We start from the raw sequence: 19,865 nt of genomic DNA on the forward strand, positions 1-19,865 counted from the left end.
CTCTGTGTCCTGTTTTCATTCCTTAAATGAGGTTCTGTCCAGGCCCATTCATCTGCTGCTAGGTGAGCAAACAGCATTCAGACCACTACAGGCTTTGTTCAGTCCTCTTTTGTACAGTTTTTCCTTATTTTGTGGCATCCAGGACCTGCTGGAATTGCTCTGCTTGTGCCTCTGTCAGGAAGCTGGACAGAGCACACTGCCTGGGGACTTGATGGTGCTTTCTTTTTCCTCCCATATGAGAGCAGGGGAAAAAGAGTTCCTGTGTGTGTTTTCACTCTTTCCCATCACACCATGAAGTTGCTCTTGGGAAAACTGGGGGAGAAAGGTGTGCTCAGGCAGCGAGTGGCTGGGGAGTGATGTGTGCAGGTGTGGGCCAGCAGCTGTGTGAGGTGGCTCTGCAGGTGGTGGGCTGGATTGTGTCACCTTCTCAAGTCACGCTGACAAACTGGAAGCCACCTGAGTCACAGAATCATGGAATTTAGGTTGGAAAAGAGCTTTTAAGATCAAGCTTTTAAGTCCAAGCAGCAGTGCAGCACCACCACCACCATGTTCACCACTCAACCTCAGGTATCACATCCATGTGTTTTCTGAACCCTTCCAGGGGTGGTGACTCCACCACTGCCCTGGGCAGCCTGTTCCAGTGCCTGATGTCCCTTTCCATGAAGAAATTTTCCCTAATATCCAACCTAAACTTCCCCTGGCACAACTTGAGGCCATTAGTGATGATAGCTCTTAAGTTCTTGTACAGTATGACCAGTTTTAGCCAGGGATTGGAAAAAATTGGTCAGAAAAACTGTGGGAAAAGAAGGACAAATGAACATAGGAAACACAAAGTTGTTGAATGTCATCCAGGTATGTTCAGGAAAATTTTATTCTGTTCATTTTCCATGTTAATTTTATTCTACAAACATAAAATTTGATAGTTTATTTGGTATTTTATTTTACCTAAAAGGTATTTACATCAACTAGAATCATGAAGTGGCATTACACAAAGAGCAAGGATTTTTGTGTAATTCTTGCATATTAAACTTCCTATGGGAAGAATTTAGGTGCCTCAGTTTGTATCTTCTGTACCTTGTGTCTGGTCCAGCTGAGGAGCCCTGTGAGCAATCCCATCCCAGCCATCCAAGCAGTGGGGTTTATCCTGAGGGGTTTTTGTCTCTCTTTGTTTCCCAAAGAATTGAAAACCTTCAAATCTGGGAGATTTTCATCCCACACAAACCTTTATTGTTTCAGCATTGTGTTGTGCAATGCTTGGTGCTTGGTCCTAGGAATGTTACCAGGCAGGCTTGTTTCCTAGGAAATCTGTTCCTGGTAACATCCAGCTGGTGGGTTTTACTGTTTTATTTATTTGGGTGGGGGGTTGGTTTTATTTTCTAGAGTTTTAGTGATTTATTTTTTTGGGACTCACAGTGTTACCTCTTTTCTGGGCTTAATAGCTGGGACCACATCCTCTGTTTTCCTCTGATGTTTTTACAGGCAGACATGGAGGTACCTGCCAGAATCATCAGAGTGCCTCTGCAGCACGTGGAGCAGGATGAATCCAAAGGCAGGAGGAGTTTCCTTGGATGTTGGCTCACAGCTGTAAAGGAGCACTGCTCTCCTGCATCCCACAAAGGATTTCTTCAGCAAAAAGAGGACAGCCCACCATCCCTAAGGTATGGGAGCCTTTCCTGGCAGGATTACACCTGAGCTGGGAAGAGCAGTGCTGGTGCAGCGGTTGGGAAACTGCTTAATTCTGGAAAACAGAGCCCCAAGACCTGCCTGTGGGTATGATCTCAGTTTTTGTGGTTTTGAGGATCCTGACAAGATGTTTGAGCTCTGGCCCAGTCTGCAGCTGGTGGTTGTTGGTCATGCCAGCATTCAATTTGTGTATTAACATATTTAATTAAGATTCTTTCCTTGGAGCTTCTACAGTATAATCTTGTAAAAAAAAAAAAAAAGAACAACAAACTTTTTTTTTTCAATGGAATCTGCTGCTTTGTTCATCTTGTGTGCATTCAAACAAGGGCCAGAAGAGATGAAGTGCCTCTTTGGTCCTGATTTACTTGAAAATTTCAAATGGAACTGTCTGGGTTTGGTGCCATCCATTCTGGCCTGTGATGGCTGTATTGGATGGACATAATCAGTGAATCTAAATTTTAAATTAAATTCCATGTTGGGAAGATGAATATAAATGGATGTACTTTGTTGTGTCTGTTCTTCCAACAGCTCTGCTTTCCTGTACCCTGTGTCAAGAATGGAGGAGGTGCTGGGAGCAGCAGGATGTCTCCCTTAGCACAGTCTGTGATGGGATGCAAGGCACAGCTGGAGGAGGAAGGAAATCTTTTCCAACCTCCCTCCAAGCTTTGTGTGTTTGCACAGAGCTGGATGTTGGAATCAGAGAGCAGCCAGTACAAGGAAAGGTTGGGAAAGGTGCTGTCATTTTATAATCAATGCTTTAAATTTGATTTATTGATTCTTTAGGATTTCTCCAAGCATAGATGTTGTATCTGCTCCTAATTCCTGAGTCCTGTCCTTGGGACTGTGAGAGCCACAGACCTTTCTGGGGGACCAGAGACATCTGATTTCTTAATCTGAGGAGGTATGGGAATCTGGGAAGTCCCAGAAGGAGTTTGTAAGCAGACAAACAAGGCTCTGGGAGAGATCCCTGCATCTGCTGAAGAGAGGGGAATTTGAGGAAGAGTTAAGGAGTGAACTCACTTTGTGTGACTGACTAAAGAGCTGTACATGCTGAAGGTTTATGTGCTGCTTGGTTTTTTTTTTCAGAAAGGATGTGGACTTTGTGGCTTAGCCACGGATGTCAGGCCCCTCACAACATCCATCTGTGCTGCAGAGAAAGAACCCCAGTGCTGGGGAGTTCTGAAACACCAGCTGCCACCACGGGAAGGAAGGGATCCTGTGACTGACCCTGTGACCCCTCTTGCCTCCTCAGCTCTTGAGAGGCATCTGTTGGTAAGTGGAGTAAGGCTTCACTGTTACTCAGGCACCTTTCCTACCTCTTTTTCTTTTTCCCCCTTCACTGCAGCATTTCATTCTCTCTTGAGCACCTTCTGCAATGCTTCATTTTCATTTGAGCTCCACGGTGGTACTGACCCAGTTGTGTCTCAGCTGTGTGAGGGGACAGATTCCATGCATGTAAAGGTTCTTGCCTCACTCAGGGGAAGAAGGGGCATTTATTCCAGAGGCTCCAAGCCTCTGACCAGCCAGTTTGATAGCACCAAGTCCCCAAATTCTGTGTGCTCAAATCCCTACCCTGCCCTGGTGGTGCAGTGTGTGGTGTTAGAGCACAGCAACCTGCTCAAGGCAGGGAGTGGAATGAGATGGTCTTCAAGGTCCCCTTCCAACCCAAACCATTCTAGGAATCTCTGTTGGAATTCTCAGTTTAGTAAGAGTGAAAAATGCAAAACAGGTTAAATTGAGAAGGGATGTGGAGGGTCTGATGGCTGTAGGGAGGGGCAGGGCCAAGCTTTTGGTGCTGGCTTGACTTTGACAGGAAAAAAGGTCACCTCCCTTTGGGCAGTCTGCTTTCTGCCTGGTCTGCTTCCCCCCTCTCCACAGCTGTAGGACAGAGAGCCTGAGTCCCCTGGGGATTTCACCTCCCTCTGGCAGACTGGCACTGTTCCCAGGGCAGGCTGGGAGGGCAGCACCAGCTGTCTGTGTCTGATTGTAGCTGCTGTCCCTTTGGCTGGAACAGCAGCTCCCAGCTTGTTCTGGATGTGCTGACAGCAGAGCTGCTGTGTCACACTGGGGGAGGATCAGTGCCTCCCTTGGTCTGGACAGAGCACGTGGCTGTCAGTGCTGGAGCCACAGTGCTGCCTTTTCTCCCTTTAAGCTCAGCCAACTTTGGCAGGAAACAGCAAATTGCATCCATGTATGAGCAGGGATCTCTTAGAACCATGGAATGAATCACTGGGGTTGGAAAGGACTGCTGAGACCATCAAGTCCAGCCATTCCCCCAGCACTGCCAAGGCCACCACTATCCCTGTCCCCAGGTGCCACATCCATGTGTCTTTAAATCTCTCCAGGGACAAGGACTCAGCCCTGGGCAGCTGTGCCAGCTTGGACAGCTTTCAGTGAAGGAATGTTCCCTAAGATCCAATCTAAACCTTCCCTGCCTCAGCTTGAGGCCATTTCCTTTTTGTCCTATCACTTGTTCTTGTCTCCTCTTCATGGAACAGGATCTGTATAAACTAATAAGATACACATGTATATTTTGACATACATATGTGTGTCTCACAGGAGTGTTGGTGGGTTTTGTACCAAGAAGGACTTGTGAAATCTGTGTTTGCTCTTTAAAACAACCTGAAATTAAAAACTGTTTTCTTCAATGTGTTAGGACTGAAGACTTAATAAGGAATTTGAAGATTAAAACCCTATCAGGTGTCTCCTGCAGCAATGAATCGACCATGTTACAAGGCAAGTCGGTTTTAATTTGCATGTATTGACAAAAGTGCCACAAAAATTTGAAATTCCATTTGTCCCTTTGCAAATTGATTAAAAAAAAAAAAGCATTATACAGAAATCTATCCATACACAGCATGATACTTGTACAGGTAAGACATTTGTACATCCACTGAACCTCAGGTGATCCACCTCAGCTTGGAGCACTCAGGGAAATGCTGATTATTAATTTTTCTTTTTTTATTTTCCATTTTCAGTGCCGAACATTCGCTCCTAGAAAAAGAATAAACAAAGCACAGCTGAGTAAGAGTTTGGGAATGCTGCAAGGAGCTGCCAGTCACCAAGTGCCTAGATCAGGTATACTGAGTATTTCTTCCCCAAAAAACACAGTTTGATGAATCCTATGTGAAAGCCTCTCAACAATTTGACATAAGACTTTGACAGCAGATCTGCACTGTCTTAGTGCCTGCTAGTACAAACATGATTTATTTCCAGCTCACTACCTGCAGATTATTTGTATCCTGTGCTGCTGCTGACAGCTCAGAATCCAGATTTAAGGGACTTGGACAGTTATCCTGATGAGCTGCCAGTCCTGTGGCTCAAGCTGCAGGCATAGCCCACACCTGGCACCAATTCTTTCTTGGCATGCAGTGAGGCTTACCAAGTACACTGAATTTAGGTGGCCTGTCCTACATAACCTGTCCAAAGACCTGCCCAGACGTGTTTAATCCTCAGCCACGCCAGGCTGGCTGCAGTACATGGGAGGAGCATGATCTCTACCTTTAACATCCTCTCCAGCTTAACTGCATCTGCAGCAAATCTCCTGATGCCATCAGAGAGCTTCTCCACAGCCATCTGGTCTTCGTTGTGGTGCCAGCGGAACGCCTTCTCGTCCAGGTGCATCTTCTCAAGATCACACGCCTGAGCTGTGCAGGAGAAGTAGAAAAAGAACCAGACCAGGTGATCAGATTCTTATCAAATTCAGACTTCCTAAAATTGTCTTGGGTTGTGACCGTTTCTATGTGTTGGAAAAATTTTAGATACGTTCAGTATGACTCGCTGCAGGAGCATAGTCTGGGATGTGAGATTGAAAGCGCTCCTGATAGGGCTGGAGGAGAACAAAGAGGAAAAAGAAAAAGGTAGCCTAATAAATCAGTTTATCTTAAAACAGTGTTTGTGTGTGTCATTATCTTGTACCTGCTGCAGAATGGCACAGCAATTCCAGGCCTATTCTAAGGAATTGTGTAACCACCCCACAGCAGTGAGATGTTCTATGCAAATATTCTGAACAATCAGGGCTTTGATTATTTGGCAAGAACTAACAAAAGCTCGCTTGATAGCAGGCTCCTAGGCCAGCAGCAGCCTGTGGGCAGCAACCCATGGCTACAGCTGTGCACAGAGCTGCTTTGAGATGTAAACCAGCATTTTAATGAGGCGGCAGAAAAGGGAGAGGATCAGAGAATCCTTGAATTATTTGGGTGGAAAGGAACCTTAAAGCCCATTTAGTTCCACTCCCTGGCCACAAGCAGGGTGGATGCCACAAGCATCCACTATCCCAGATTGTTCCAAGCCCCATCCAACCTGGGCTTGAAGTAGTGTAATGGGAGCAAGGATTCCAAGCCATCATTGGTACAGTGTCACCAGATCAAATCATTCAGTCCTTGTGTATGCTTAGTTTCTAATTTCTGGAGGGCAAACACCTCTTGGCATGTCTAGAGATCAAGATGAAATCAAGTTTAGCATCTTTGCTACTGTTCAGTAAAATTTCATCCTGAGCATGTGCAGATTAACTTTCCTCCCCTCTGCCTGTCCCACGGGGAGAGGTGCAGAGTATGGAAGCACTCTCCAAACCCACTGCAATCCAGTTATGCTCAGTGTCAGCAGTTGTAGCAATGATATTGTACTGAGGCTACAGTATTTTCTTCTGAGGCTACAATATTTCTTCTAGGAAATTTGATTTATCCCTAAAGCAGGATGGCAGCAAGTAGCACAGCACTGACCGGAACCCCAGACTCTCAACACTGCAGAAGAAAGGAAGTCAGAACAAGCCCCCAGGAGCAAACTCACCCTCTTTGACACTGAGTGTGGGAGTTAACTTGACATGCTCTTTGCTGAGCTCTGCCAGGAGCTTGGGTGAAATGGTGAGATAGTCACAGCCCGTGAGCGCTTTGATCTGGCCCGTGTTGCGAAACGAGGCGCCCATCACGATGGTTTTGTAGCCAAACTTTTTGTAGTAGTTATAGATCTTGGTGACACTCTTCACTCCTACAAGTAGAAACCAGCAACTTTATTGTAAGGGATTATTTAGAACATGCTCAAACCCAGCATTTGCCACGAGAGGATTTTTATGAGTAAACTGTTTGAATGAGCAGCTGTTTTCTCAGCAGTGTGCTCACCTGGATCCTCTGAAGGCTCATAGGTTTTCTTGTCTCCATTTGCAACATACCAGTCCAGGATCCGTCCCACGAACGGGGAAATCAGAGTAACTCCAGCTTCAGCACAGGCAACAGCCTGAGCAAAGGAGAACAGCAAGGTCATGTTGCAGTGAATCCCATACTCGGCCTCCAGGACCCTGCAGACACAGGCTGGCTTAGAACAGCACTTTGCTCACCAACAGAATTCATATTCAGGAACGAGCTGCTAAGTTCCATCTACTGAATTCCCTGAGTTAATTTAGAAATGGGGTGCACAAGTTGTCAGCTAACAGCAAATGTTTCGTGCTGCCAAACTCTGCTTTATTAATGCTGTTCCTCTAGCCAAATGCAGCCAGCTTAGCAGGGTATTTCAGGAAACTGTGGCCTGGCCCTTGTATGAAGAAACTTTGCCTATTTCAACAGCAAGCTGTGGCAGGGCACCTTCCGTGCTCATGACAGACTTCCTCATGGCACAGGGCTTTCAGCACTGCTGTTTATTCAAGTGCAGCATGCAACATCAGTGCCTGTAGACAGGCAGGAGCACGCCATGAATCAGCACACCAGGCACACACAGCCTTACCTGCCAGCCTGGATTCCTTCCCAGGTTGAAGAGAGCTTGATGAGAATCCGATCTTTACCAACCCCTACTTCCTTGTAGAGGTCGATGAGGCGCCTCGCCCTTTGAATCATTCCTTCCTTATCAAAGGACAACCTTTAAGGCAAGAGCAGCATTGTTTAAAATTGACTTATTATTTTTTTAAAATTCTCTGCCCCAAGGCCCCATGGGAAAACACTGTCCTGTTTTATTAGCATTTACATGCCAACAGAGGGTTTGTGTTCTCAGATCCCTCCTGGACTGTCAGCCCTTCGAAAATGAAGTTTCTCATAATGAATTCAGAAGCTGAGCATTAAAAATTGGCACTGAGCAAATTAACACCCAAGTCCTGTTCAGGTCTTGGAAAAAACTGTTCAAACAGATCTCTTGTTAAATTGAGCAGCTGTTATCACATAAAAGAGAATTAGCAAAACTACAACTGGAAGTGTGAGGTTTCCCTTGCTTAAGCAGCAAGACCAAGATTATGAAAATCCAAGGTCAGTGCTACTTGTTTTTGTTACAGAGTTCTAGTCCAACTAAGGGAAATCCACACTCTTTATTATTAATAATGTAAGTCCCACTGGTCTTCTAGGCAAAAAATCTTTCTCCAACTCAGGTTACTTTTTGTATTTACAAATATCCAGGATAACCCAGAGGGAAAAGAACCAACCTTGCATCTACTTCTGTGGACACACGGCCAGGTATCCTCTTCAGGATTTCAGCTCCAAATAACACAAAAAGTTTGTCAGAAGCATTTTTGATCTGCTCCTCCTCTGACCTGAAAACCACAAAAAGCAAAAGCATTTATGGGGATAAAAAAAAGGTGAGTTTATACTTTGCTGTGGATTTGAAGATCAAATTTCACAGCCCATTTAACATTAAATGCCAGAGTTCAAATGAGCCACTTCTGGCCTGTCAGCAGGATTAGCCTTTGGACACTCTTTCCTATAGTGCTGTTGCTTTCCTGAGCAAGGAGGGCCAGGTGTGAGCTGGGAAATGAGGATACCCATCTGGAATGGGTGTAAGGAATTTGTCTCCAAGTGTTGAGGTCTTTTGGGGCAGGAGACAAACCCACAAGTACACGAGGGGGAAACCCCAGTATGTTTCTTGTATATAAAGAAGGCATTTTAAATACAGGTCTGTTTTAAATACAGGAAATGAAACCCCTCTTTACTTACCCACCAAGCTTCTTCCCGTAGGCAACAGCATCATCCACAAGCTTCTGGTATGCCGGCATCTGAGCCGCAGCAAGGATCAGGGAGGGGTTTGTGGTGGCATCCAGGGGCTTGTACTCATCTATGGCTAAGGAAAGAAAACCAGCCTGTTTGAAACAGCCAGCCTGCCTGAGAAATCAGAAGGGTTTTGCTCAACCAGGTGAGAATGTTAACACTTGTTAATGACAGAGCACATCAGTGGTGTTTAAACACTGCCTGAAGGCTGCTTTGTGCCAGAGCACAGAACAACTGGGCTGCAGTCACAAGATACAGCAAACTTTAAAGTTTGTAAACTACAGAAATTGCCCAAAAGGATAAACCTGTAGAAATGATGGATGGAGAGAAGTAGTACCAATTTCCAGGCTTCATCCCAACCAGCATAGCTGAGCTCCAGGAATCACAGAACTGGGGACCTTCCCTTCAAGCAGTCAGAAATTCAGGCTTTTGTTTTTGTCCAACTCATGGGGCCAGGACAGGTGAATTCACCTGTGAGGCTCCAGCACCTTTTCTTACTGCTTTCTAAACGTTTTCCACACAGCTGCAGTTTCTCAGTATCTGCTCCTCTCATTTCCTTGTCCTACCAGGAAGACACTTGACTCTTGGTGTTGCCCTAAGCCCTGGACTATGCCTGTTCCAGGTGATGCCAGGTTTTGCTCCAGCAGGCTGTGGCACACATTGGCTGGCTGTAATCACAGCCTGGCACCAGGGCAAACGGGGCAGAGCCTCTGCAGGTCGCTCAGCACTTTCAACAATACAATTAAGATGTCAAAAAAATAACAAAATCTGTATTAGCAGCCCCTTCTCCTCAGCATTACTGCACAGGGGTGAAACCCCAAGTGAGAGAGTGCAACTGTACTAAAAATAAGCCTTATTTTTCCATAGATCCCTCCCAGGCAATGATCAGGATCCTGGAGTGAGGTCCACTCCAGGCAAACAGCTCCTTCAGAACTTCAGTTTACGTGGGTACTGCTTAAAGCATCTGTACTGACACCTTCTACAAACACCACTGGGAACCAGCAGCAGCAACAACCACCTTCACCTCCAGTAGGGTTTAACCCTCCAGGAGCAAGCCAGGTAAGGCTCTTGCCTTGATAGGGCTCTGAGAATAACCCCCACTGGGAAAAGCAGCCCAGAGAACAACTGGGGCATGTCCTGAACAGGGCCAGGAGCTGGACTCGATGATTCCTGTGGGATATTCTACAATCCTTACTATGCCTGCACACAAACACCCCCTTGGCCATCCTGGGCGTTTGGTTTTTTCCTGTGTCTGAGCTGTTGCCACCCCTGTGCTCCTCCACCTTAAGTTTAGTACCCGTAAGACATTTGAGAGTGGCTGTTTGGGATTGTTTACTGTTACACCAACAGGATTAGGCAAGCAGTGGAGGGATTACTGCGGGACCGGGTGAGGACAGGACAGGATTCAAGGGCTGCTCTGCACAACCCAGAGACACCCATGGAGGGAGTTCTTGGCTCTGATGGACTGAGCAGGCTCCGTGTCCGTGCCGGGCCAGGCAGTGACAGCTTGGGAACAAGTGGCGTTTTAATCGAAGGCCACCTCCCTTTCTCAGAAAGGAGTGTGCTGGCTCATTCTCAGCAGATAAGGGAAACAAAAGCATTCTGGCATTATTTTTACATAATCCTGTAATGACTGGGTTGGAAGCGACCTTAAAGATTGTCCCGTTCCACCCCTTGCCACGGGCAGCGACACCCTCCGCTGGACCGGGTTGCCTTGAGTTTGGAAAAACCCCAAACACGTCCCAGATCTAGACAGGTCACTGGAAGAAAACCCGAATTCATTAGCGCAGCAGAACCTGGCTTGAGTCTGACAGCACGCAGAGCTGAACGTGGTGGTCAGGGCACACCCGAGGGCAAACCGGGAGAAGATCACGGGAGGCTCTGGAAAATGTCCCGCCTGGGCGGGATCTGCCCTGGGATGGGGACCAAGGCGCCGCCACCGAGCGCCTCTCGCCGCCCCCCTCCGGCCGCATGGTGGTTCGCTCCCCCCAGCGCGCGCCCCTCCGGCCGGGCGCGCCCACTCTCCGTGAAGGGGGGCGGGAGAGGGGGCTAAGGAGAAGATGCGGTGACGGGATCCCCTCGCGCCGCCTCTCACCGTTGAAATCCCCGGTGTCGGCCACCACCGTGGTGTGGTGCTTGAGCTGGTCCAGCGCCGACTCCATCTTCTGCCGCTTCACGGGGGACACCGACATGTCCGCGGCTGTGGGGGCTCGCGTGCCTATAAGGGACGGTGCGTGCCCGGAGGGGACCGGCCTGCGCGCGCACCCGCGGCCCGCGCGCTCCCGCGCCAATCCCAGCCCGGCTGGGCGGCAGCGACCAATCAGGAGCGCGGACACGAGACGGACGCGGCCGGGAGGAGCCGGGGCGGGGCGGCGGGAGGGAGAACGATTCTGATTGGCTGGCTCGTGGGCCTGGGGGTCGGGCCGGGCGGTCGCCTTGGCGACCCTGACGCCGCCATTGTCCCCAGCAGAGCGCGTCCGGGGCTCTGCCGGCCCCGGGACCTCCCGGCACCGGCATCTCCGGTCCCCAGAACCACCCGAGGGACTTCCCCACGGCCCGAGCCGCCCCCAAGGCACCCGCCCCCCGAGGCACCCGTCCCTCATGGCCGCGCGGGGCCCGGGCGCCGCCGCTGCCGCAAGATGGCGGCGGGCGGGCCCTGAGGGGAGGCGGCCGTGAGGGAGGGGTCGGAGCCGCGCCGGTGCTGCCTCGCTGCAGGAGCTCAGCGCGCTGTGCTCCCTCCCCTGCCGTGGTGGCAAGGTTCGAAATGGCTTGTCGGGCACAGCTCCAGCCGCCGAGAGAGTCCCCGACCCAGCAGGGCAGGTGTTTTGGGCCCTTGATTTGCCTAAACTCTATTTAGGCTGTAGAGGAGGTGATCTTGTTATTGTGATTTTCACCTGAGACTGAGGATGGCTGGACATGTCGGAGAATCTGTTGCTTCGTTGTGTCATGCTGTTATGCTGTTCCCTCTTTCTGTATTGTTCCACTTGGGACAGCTGCCACAGAAATTTCCCTTCCTGATAGGTAAGAATGTGCTTTTGTACAACCTTGTCGTGCTTTGCCCAGCCCAAGAAAGAATAATGCAAAGAAGCTTTAGGTTTAAGTGCTGTTTGAATTGAAACAGGTTCGTACTGTCTCTGGTTTCTTTGCCATGGAATAGGAGAGCCTCCCTTGTGAGTCATGGAATCACAGATTCCCAGACTGGTTTGAGCTGGAAGGGACTTTAAAGACCATCCAGTTCCACCCCCTGCCATGGGTGGAACATCTTCCACCAGACCAGACAAGGAAAGGAGTTCAGCTTGCAGCTTTTCTGGTACTTAATTCTTATGATGTGTGAGATTTTCACCTGTGTGTTTTTAAAACACAGCTATCCAGGCCATAACACCCTTCCTGTTGAATGTCAGTCCCCAAACCCAAAAGGAAATGTGTGGTTTCAGACCTTTTGCTGAGTTTCTCAGACTGTCAGTGACAAACCATTATGAGAACCCAGTGAAAGAGACAGACACGGATTTATTTATAAAACCCAGTGAAAGAGACAGACATGGATTTATAAGTATAACTTAACTATTTTAATAACTCTTGTACAGTGCATGGTTATATCATTGTCTCCTTCGCTCAGTTACATCAATGTACAGTACTTTATAGCAGTGTCTGCAGGCAGTACAAACAGAACAGATGCACAGCTCAGTTGCATGGAAATTTGTAAAAGTGACCTCTGCAGTAAGGTCTGCTGAGATATTTGTTTTGGGAAATGCTCCTGTGGCTCCCAGCTTTACAGAGCTGTCCTGTACACTCCTGTTAAAATCCCAGATAACTGTAATTCCCTGTGATTTGCTTTCCTCTACACCCCAGCACTAGAAGGTGGGGTGTTTCCTAGCTCAACATTTGGTTTTATTTTCATTTTAGAAACTCTTTCACCTCTTGTGCTTGCCATCCTGCTTCCCTTCACCCTCTTCCAGAGCCAGGGCTTCTCAGGAGGATTGTCCTCTTCATCCCTCCCTGACAAGGTGAGTGCCCTTCTCAGATCCCAGCAGGGCTGTGACTAAACCCAGGATCCCCCCCCTGCCTGCACCCTAATTCTCCTGGTGCCAGCAGCGTCCTCTTTCAGATGAAGAAAACAGATTATCCATTGGAGACAATCAGGAATAAAGCCAAAACTGAGGTGCATTGGTGCTCTCAGATTGAGACACGAGTTCCCCAATGCTGTGTTAAAGCTTTTTCCATTAGATGTGCAAGGACAGACAAATTTGGGCAAAGACTGAGCAGTGCTGAGAGAGAAAAGCCAACTGTCCCTGGGCTGTGGGCAGCTCTGGAGCTGTGTTTGCTTCACTGCTTTGCAATCAGGTTGGTCTGTCAGTTAAACAGAGATAGAAATGCAATGTGCCAAACTTGCTGTGGACAGGAACTACGCTGCTTGCTTGAGTTTTGAAATTCTGAGTAAATTTTGGAAGCATAATCACTAATTCTGCCTCTAGGGAAGAGATTTTCCTCACTCCCTATTTACAGATTGTTATATATAAATGCACATAACTTTATGAAGGAAAACAGGAAGTCAAGAGCAACATCCTGTGCTAAATTAGATTTTTTTCCTTGTGCCCATTTATTTGGAGTTAAACCTGCCCTTCCCAGTGTGCTTTGGGGTTTCAGCTATTTGGGAATCATTTCAGCTGACTTTCTACAGTGAAAACGTGGAGGTGGGGACGAGTGACCAACACCCTGGCAAGGGCTGTGGGCGTGCCTGGGACAGGAACAAATGGTCAGGGCTTATCTTCTCCTGGTTTGAGGCCGAGTTTGGCAGCCCCACAACATTCCAGGGCAGGATCAGCGGCCCAGGGAAGGGCTGCACAGCTGCCCTGAGCCCAGGCCTGTGCATCAGCAGCAGTGGGCAGGTGGAGCTCACCTATGTCCACGTTCAGATCCCTTTGTTTGTCACTCCTGCTCCTTTCTAGGCACTGAGAGCTCATCTCAGAGACAGCACCAACTGGTCTGTGGATTTAAGGAAGCAGCCAGACTTTGGGAATGTGTGTTGCCATTCCAGCCTTGTCCAGTGAGGGGGCACAGGGGGACAGGAGGGGGACAGGGAGTTGTCACCGGGCTGTGCTCATGGGCTGCAGGGGACACCTGCACTGAGGAGGAAGTGGAAATGGGGCTGCCTTAGGCTGCCCAGAGGGGTCCTTACTCCCCATCCCTGCAAGTGTCCAAGGCCAGGCTGGACAGGATTTGAACAACTTGGGCTTGGGAAAGGCGTCCCTGCCCATGATGGCGGTGGGACAGGATGAGCTTTAATGTCCTTTCCTTCAACCCAAAGCACTGCAGGGCTGTTCCTGCAGCCTCATTCCCGTGGTGCAGGCTCCAGGCCCTGAGCTGGCCCCTCCTGAGCTGTGTGCCAGGCCTGCTCTGCCAGCGAGGGCTGGGAGCAGGGACAGCCCTTGGAGAAAAGCTCTGGGGGTCTTTGTTTGAATCCAGCCCTTGTCGTACATCCAGCCCCGAGGGAATCCTGCTCCGATCGCATGCACGGAAAATTTCAGTATAAAATATATAGTTATAAAAAAAATACTTCATGCAAAATTAAAACACCTTTCCCAGTGGGATATGGTCTTATTGTCAACCCTTCCCAACAGTGTTTGAGGAATTGTCACTCTGATGGCAGCTGGAGCCCAAGGGGAGCTCTGCTGCCTCCGGCCTGGGCCGGGAATCATTGCTTTTGTTCCCTTTTTTTCTGCACTACTTAGGGCTAAGAGCTGAAATAAAGCAGAGAGACTTTAATTAGCAGAATCAATCCTTTCCTGGCGGCGCTTCATGATTTCTTGGAGCTCTGACTCCCCTCTGCTTTTCTGGAATGGAAACAAAACAGGAAGTTTGGAGTTGAACTTCAAGCTGTAGTTAAATTACAGTATTCAGTGAATGCTCTGGGAGTAGAGCTAGTTTCAAAGGGATGGGTGATATCAGCAAAAAGCAGATTAATTAGTGGAAACAGGGGGATCTTGTGGATTTGGGGCCTTTTAGCTTAAAAGGCACTTCAGAATTTTTACGTGTCTTTTATTGCTTGTGTAGGTTTGGTTGCATTTTTTCCCCCCAATTGTGTTTCTTAAAATGCCTGTTTAATGAGCTATCTGACACTGCTGGTACAGCCCCCTACTCCAGCAGGAATTATCCAGAAAAATACTCACCTCCAGCTGGTTTTTCTCCACCGTGATCTTGCTGTACACTCTGTTCCCCTCATCACCACACACCTTCTTCAGCTCCTCTCTGTTGAGGGAGAAGAGCTGAGCTCCGGTGAGGATGCCCAGGTGTTCCACGGTCCTGGGGAGACACAAAGTGGGGGGTGATGGTTGTGCTGCAGTGGCCTCGTGCCAGAGGTGAGGAGTGGGAGATGGGAGGCTGGGAGCTGCACTGGGGTCGTATCACAGGGCCCTGGGGCTGTGCCAGGCTGGCAGCTGTGATTCCAATGGCATCTCAGCCCTGGGTTTAATTTGTGGATTGTTTTTCTCCAAGAAAATGTTTATAAGAAAGAAAAGGAGTGAGTCTGGGCTCTGAACATCCTGGTTCTAGAGCCTGGGTTTAATAGGGTTGAAATCTAATTTACACCACAGGCTCTGTAGGTAAATCCCAGTGACTTGTCCCAGGTGAGATGGTGCCAGCAGCCTCCCCAGCTCCTTCTCCAGGGAAGGACGAGCGTTTCATGTGGCAACAGAGCAAATCTTACTCTTTGCTGAATGACTTGGCCTCTAGCCAGGCTTTGACTTCTTCAGTGCTGGATTCAAAGGTGAGGGGCACAAAAACTTGCTGAGGCTTTTCCACTTTGAAATTCCTGTGGGGAGGCTGAATTTTATTGTTTGTGATCTTCTTTAGCAGCTCGTCATTCAGCTCATCCATTTGGTGAATAAGTTCTGCAGAAACAGGTAGGGAATGAAATCAAATCTTCAGTCAAAAATCCCATTAAATGTGTTGGTGGGGAAATTGTAAGGAAAATGGGGGTGTGGCTCAGCAATTTTATTAAGTCTGTAAATACAGCCCAGGAAAGGGCTTGCTTTTGTAGTTTAGATCTGGCAGAGTCTTTGCTCCCAGTGGTGCTCTCAAGTGGTGACAAGGGACACTTGTGGGGACAAGGGACAAGGTGACATTCCCTGAGGGCTGGTGTTGGTGTTGGGGTTCTGCTTCAGCTTGTCATCTTCCTGAGTGTGAGTTATTTAGTTCCCTTTGGGCTGGTGAAATAAGGGAACTGCTCTGCAAACTTCACAGCAAGAGGGGAAACTCCCAGCCCCTGTAAGGCAGCAGAGGTTGGGGGGATGGACTCTGTGTTTCCGAGAACCCTGTTCCCATTTTCCTGAGCCCCTGTGTTGCCATTTATTTTCCTCCCATCACCCCTTGGCTGTTGCCTGATCTGGAAGGACAGATCTGTGAGAATCTACAACTGGAGAGTTGGGATTGAGACTTTTCAGTCCTCTCTGCTACTTATACTCAGTGATTTGCTGATCCCAGAGCTCCAGGCTTTGCTCCACAGTGGAACAGAAGCGGCAGGAAGCCCAAACTGGGAGTGAGGAACACACTCATGATGAGATGAGCTTGAAGGTCCCTGTGATTCTGGGAAAACTCCAGGGACACTTCATCCAGTGTCACTTTCCCCATGAAACTCCTGAGGACTGTGGAGAATAACTGGGTGTTATGAACAGATTGGTGTCCAGCAGGGGATGAGCAGAGCAGGACAGGGAGTTGTTGTCCTCCCTCCTCACCGTGGTTCGGATGGGACCGATGTGTTTGAGCTGAGGAGGTGACACAGCCCAGCACAGGCAGCCTGTGCCAGCTTGGATTGGAGCAAAGCTCTGGGTCACTGCTCACACACCACCAGGGGAAATGGGATTGGTGCTGGCTGCTATCCTGAGCTCTCTGCTGCCCTGGGAAGGGGAGGGGACACACCTTTCCCAGGAGTGCTCACGTACCTCCAGGATTTCATCCTTCAGCACCGAGAGCTCGTTGGCGTTTCGCGCAGTGAAATCGTAGCGGATTTTGGCAAATCTCCTGGGCACAGCCACTCCCTGGGCCTCAAAATTCCTGCAGGAGAGGAAAGCTGGAGTTTTAGTGGAGGCCCATCTGATAATGGAACCAAATGTGGGTTCACTGGTGGAACAGGAGTGATGGTGGCTGGGAGTGTGCGTTTGGAGGAAGATTTTCTTTTGAGGAAGATTTTCAGCCCTTGTTTCAGTCAACTCCCTTGGGGCTGGGAACAAGTAAGCAAACCAAAGCTGTTGGGGTTTGATATGGGGCCTTCCTGGAGGGCTGTGAGGCAGCTCCTGGCAGGGTGGAAGGAAATGCTGCTTTAGGGCCTGGGGGGGCTGACACAGCAGGACCCAAAGGCTGTGATTGCAGGTGCTGGGAAAGATGAGGTGTGAAACCCTCCCTGTCCTGCCCAGTGGAAACAACTGCCCTGGATGCCACAGCAGGGAGCAGCTGGGGGAAGAGGAATTGAAAGTCCAAGCAGGCAGAACCCACTGGAAATCTCTGGGGTTTTTATCAGGCAATGCTGAGCTGAATTCTGCAAGTTCCCAGGAAAAGTGAGTTTGGATGTTTCTATGCTAAGATGTATTTGGGCACAGGGGAAGAGAAATGCATTTATGTGTTAGCTTGGGGCACCAGAATATACGGTTTTCAAAGTTGAATTGGCTTTTTGTTTGAAGAGAGACAAAATGAATATGGTAGACTGTTAAAAATGGTGAAAAAGTGGAATGAAAGGTTCTTTTTTACCCAAACTGAAAAGTTCTGCTTTGTTTTGTTTTGTTTTGTTTTGTGTTGCCTGGCTTAGGGAAATTTAGCAGATCTCATCTTTTTCTTCTCCAGCTGAGTGAAGTGCTATCTGTTTAATTAAAAAAAACATTTGCTGTATGGAAAAACAGTCTTGCCTTGTGAAAGGACAGGTAGGAACAATTTTAATGCACTTCCCAGGGATCTTTTTCTTATGAAATGTAACCTGCACAGATACCTGATGCCATATTCACAGGGGCTCAGGTTCTCCTTCAGTTTAGGTCAAGCTGTTGTAACTCAGGGCAATCAGGGCTTCCAGCACTGCCAGCAGCTCTGCTTTTCCCTTTCTGACCTACTGACTTTGGCCAGTGGTTTGAAATCCATGTACTGGGGAAGCTCAGTTCTTTGTGCACTGTAAAACCTGGCAATGGAAACTGAGCCCATTGTGCTTAGTTTAAATTAATTTTCCTGCCCTCATTAGCTGTGTTAGGTGGTCAGAAGGAGGTTGAAACCACTAATTTAGTGCTGGATGCCACAACAGTGGTTGCAGGGTTGTCTTTAGCTCACGTGATTTGGGACAGCTCCTGGTCTGGTTATACCCCTGTGGAACATTTCAGTTGTAATTCCACAGTGGTGGAGAGCTTGGAGGAGTCAAACTGAATCCAGCAGGCCAGGGAGGGAGAGCTGCCTTTGCCCAGCAGTCCCTGAAGGCCAGGAGGAGAAGGGAATCCCAGTTAGGCTGGAATTCCTTCTTCTGTGGCATTCCAGAAGGTAACTGAGTCAGGAGGGAGGAGTTTGGGGCTTGTGTGTGCTTTGTGTGCACCTGGACTGTGCAAGGGGACCTGTGCTGAAGGTTGTGCTGCTGCTGGGGCTTTCAGGGCCCTTCTCTGCAGCCAAGAGCCGAGCTGTAAATAACTGTAGTACTGAGGGGTGGCTCTTTGTGCTAATCTGGGGTCTCCTGGCTGGAAAACTTGGTCAGGCTGCTCTGAAAAGAGCAAGAGCACAGCAGGAAAAATGTCTGTCCCAGGGCTGTCATCCTGGCAGATTAACAATTCACTTGCAGGTTGGTTTTTTTTTTTTTTTTTTTTTCTGATGTGTTATCCATAAGGAAAATTTGCTGTTGAGGGTGTGGAAGGTAGGTAACCAGGTACAACACCTATCCCACGAGAAAGGAGATCTCCTTCTCCTTCTCCTTCTCCTTCTCCTTCTCCTTCTCCTTCTCCTTCTCCTTCTCCTTCTCCTTCTCCTCTCTCCCACCTTGGTAGAAGGCACCTGATCATTTCTGTTTTAAGATTCCATCCCGATGTTCATGGTTTGCCTGTGCTGAGATAGGTGGAAATGTTTCCCCACGTGTGTTGTCTGCCAGTCGTTAAAAACAGACTCCAATCTTCTCATGTAAACTAAATTCCTTATTTTTCCCAACCTCACCAACAAAACTGGAATTGGAAAAGAGCAACGATCCTCATTCTTTCCCTGCTCCACACTGCACCTGTACCACTTGATGTTCCTACCAGGGCTTGGTGCAGCAGAATCTTGGTGGCCACAGTTGGGAACTCAGTGAATTGGAAGCAAAGCTGAAGGGTTTGTCCACTAAGAGAAGCGGTGATCTATAAACCAAAGCAGAGTGATATTCCACACCAGGGATTTGGGATTGGTGATGGTCCCAATCCATCATCTTTCTGTTCATTTTCTTTTGGATGCTGCAGCCTGCTGGGCTGGGGGAGCTGTTCCTTTGCATTTAATTTTCTGTATTCTGTTAATTCTCCATGGAAATCTGCTTTTAATAAAAAGGCTCTTGATGATGTCCCAGGTTCCTGGGATTCTCAGCTGTGTGTTCAGACCAAGGAATGTTATGGCTGGCAGAAGCTGCACCAATCTCCCAGGAATCTCAGTCTGGGTTTGTCTTTGCTCCCACTTCTCCTCAGTTTGGGGTGCAGTGCAGCCCTGCCCTGTGGATCTCCTAGAAGAGTTTTGGGGTTAAAAAGGTTCTTTCCTATTCTGCAGTTTTTCTCTAGAACTTGAGTAAAAAGAATAATGTGATCTTGATGTGATCTTAATTGGTTCATTTGCATTGATTAATTAAAGCAGATCATTGAGAAGGGGCTTGAGCAGCCCTTGGTTGGAGCTGGCAGTTCTTGTCTCTTCATTCTTTGAATTTATTTTAATTATTTCTTAAGCAATTCCTACAGTTAAGATACACAGTGAGGAGAACAGCATTGCTGCCCAGCTGGATTGGGAAATCCAAGTGCAATTCCTTGGAGAGATTGAGGGGATGGGGAGCTGAGCCTCAGGCTGGGTTTTGGCAGCAGGAACTGGCTGAGGAGAGGGGAGATCCCCCAAAATTGCTTAAAGCCAATTCTGCTGGGTTTGGGTGCTCCCACCCCAAAAAAGGATCCTGGTTAAAGGGGACTTGAGGAAGCAGCGGGATGTGCTGGGGGGGCTGTGCTGGAACCCCCAACCCCTGGCCAGGATTGCTGGGCAGTGCAG

At 48.5% G+C, this 19,865-nt stretch overlaps 2 protein-coding genes and 1 long non-coding RNA gene across 4 annotated transcripts; 1 reads left to right on the forward strand and 2 right to left on the reverse strand.

Moving 5' to 3' along the window:
• Window positions 1–4,412: 4,412 nt before the first annotated feature.
• TALDO1 (transaldolase 1) lies at window positions 4,413–10,940 on the reverse strand. Its single transcript, XM_054634825.2, has 8 exons — window positions 10,738–10,940; window positions 8,592–8,715; window positions 8,084–8,191; window positions 7,399–7,530; window positions 6,801–6,976; window positions 6,472–6,669; window positions 5,185–5,330; window positions 4,413–4,677 (listed from the first exon to the last, which is right to left on the reverse strand). The coding sequence occupies exons 1-8, from the start codon at window positions 10,832–10,834 to the stop codon at window positions 4,645–4,647; spliced, it is 1,014 nt and encodes a 337-aa protein (XP_054490800.1). The 5' UTR covers window positions 10,835–10,940; the 3' UTR covers window positions 4,413–4,644.
• Window positions 10,941–11,046: 106 nt separating this feature from the next.
• LOC143694325 (uncharacterized) lies at window positions 11,047–19,502 on the forward strand. Of its 2 annotated transcripts, XR_013182700.1 has the most exons (3): window positions 11,047–11,663; window positions 12,546–12,646; window positions 15,233–19,502. It is a non-coding gene; the product is annotated as an uncharacterized LOC143694325 (long non-coding RNA). The 2 variants fall into 2 exon arrangements; XR_013182699.1 differs by having other exon boundaries at window positions 12,546–19,502.
• Window positions 12,130–15,515, reverse strand: LOC143694324 (epidermal growth factor receptor kinase substrate 8-like protein 2). The gene is made up of 3 exons (XM_077179795.1): window positions 15,346–15,515; window positions 14,810–14,942; window positions 12,130–14,473 (listed from the first exon to the last, which is right to left on the reverse strand). Exons 1-3 carry the CDS (start codon window positions 15,513–15,515, stop codon window positions 14,402–14,404), a joined length of 375 nt encoding a protein of 124 aa, XP_077035910.1. The 3' UTR covers window positions 12,130–14,401.
• Window positions 19,503–19,865: the final 363 nt, after the last annotated feature.

Source organism: Agelaius phoeniceus, chromosome 6 (genome assembly GCF_051311805.1).
Source record: "Agelaius phoeniceus isolate bAgePho1 chromosome 6, bAgePho1.hap1, whole genome shotgun sequence".
Classification (NCBI taxonomy): domain Eukaryota; kingdom Metazoa; phylum Chordata; class Aves; order Passeriformes; family Icteridae; genus Agelaius; species Agelaius phoeniceus.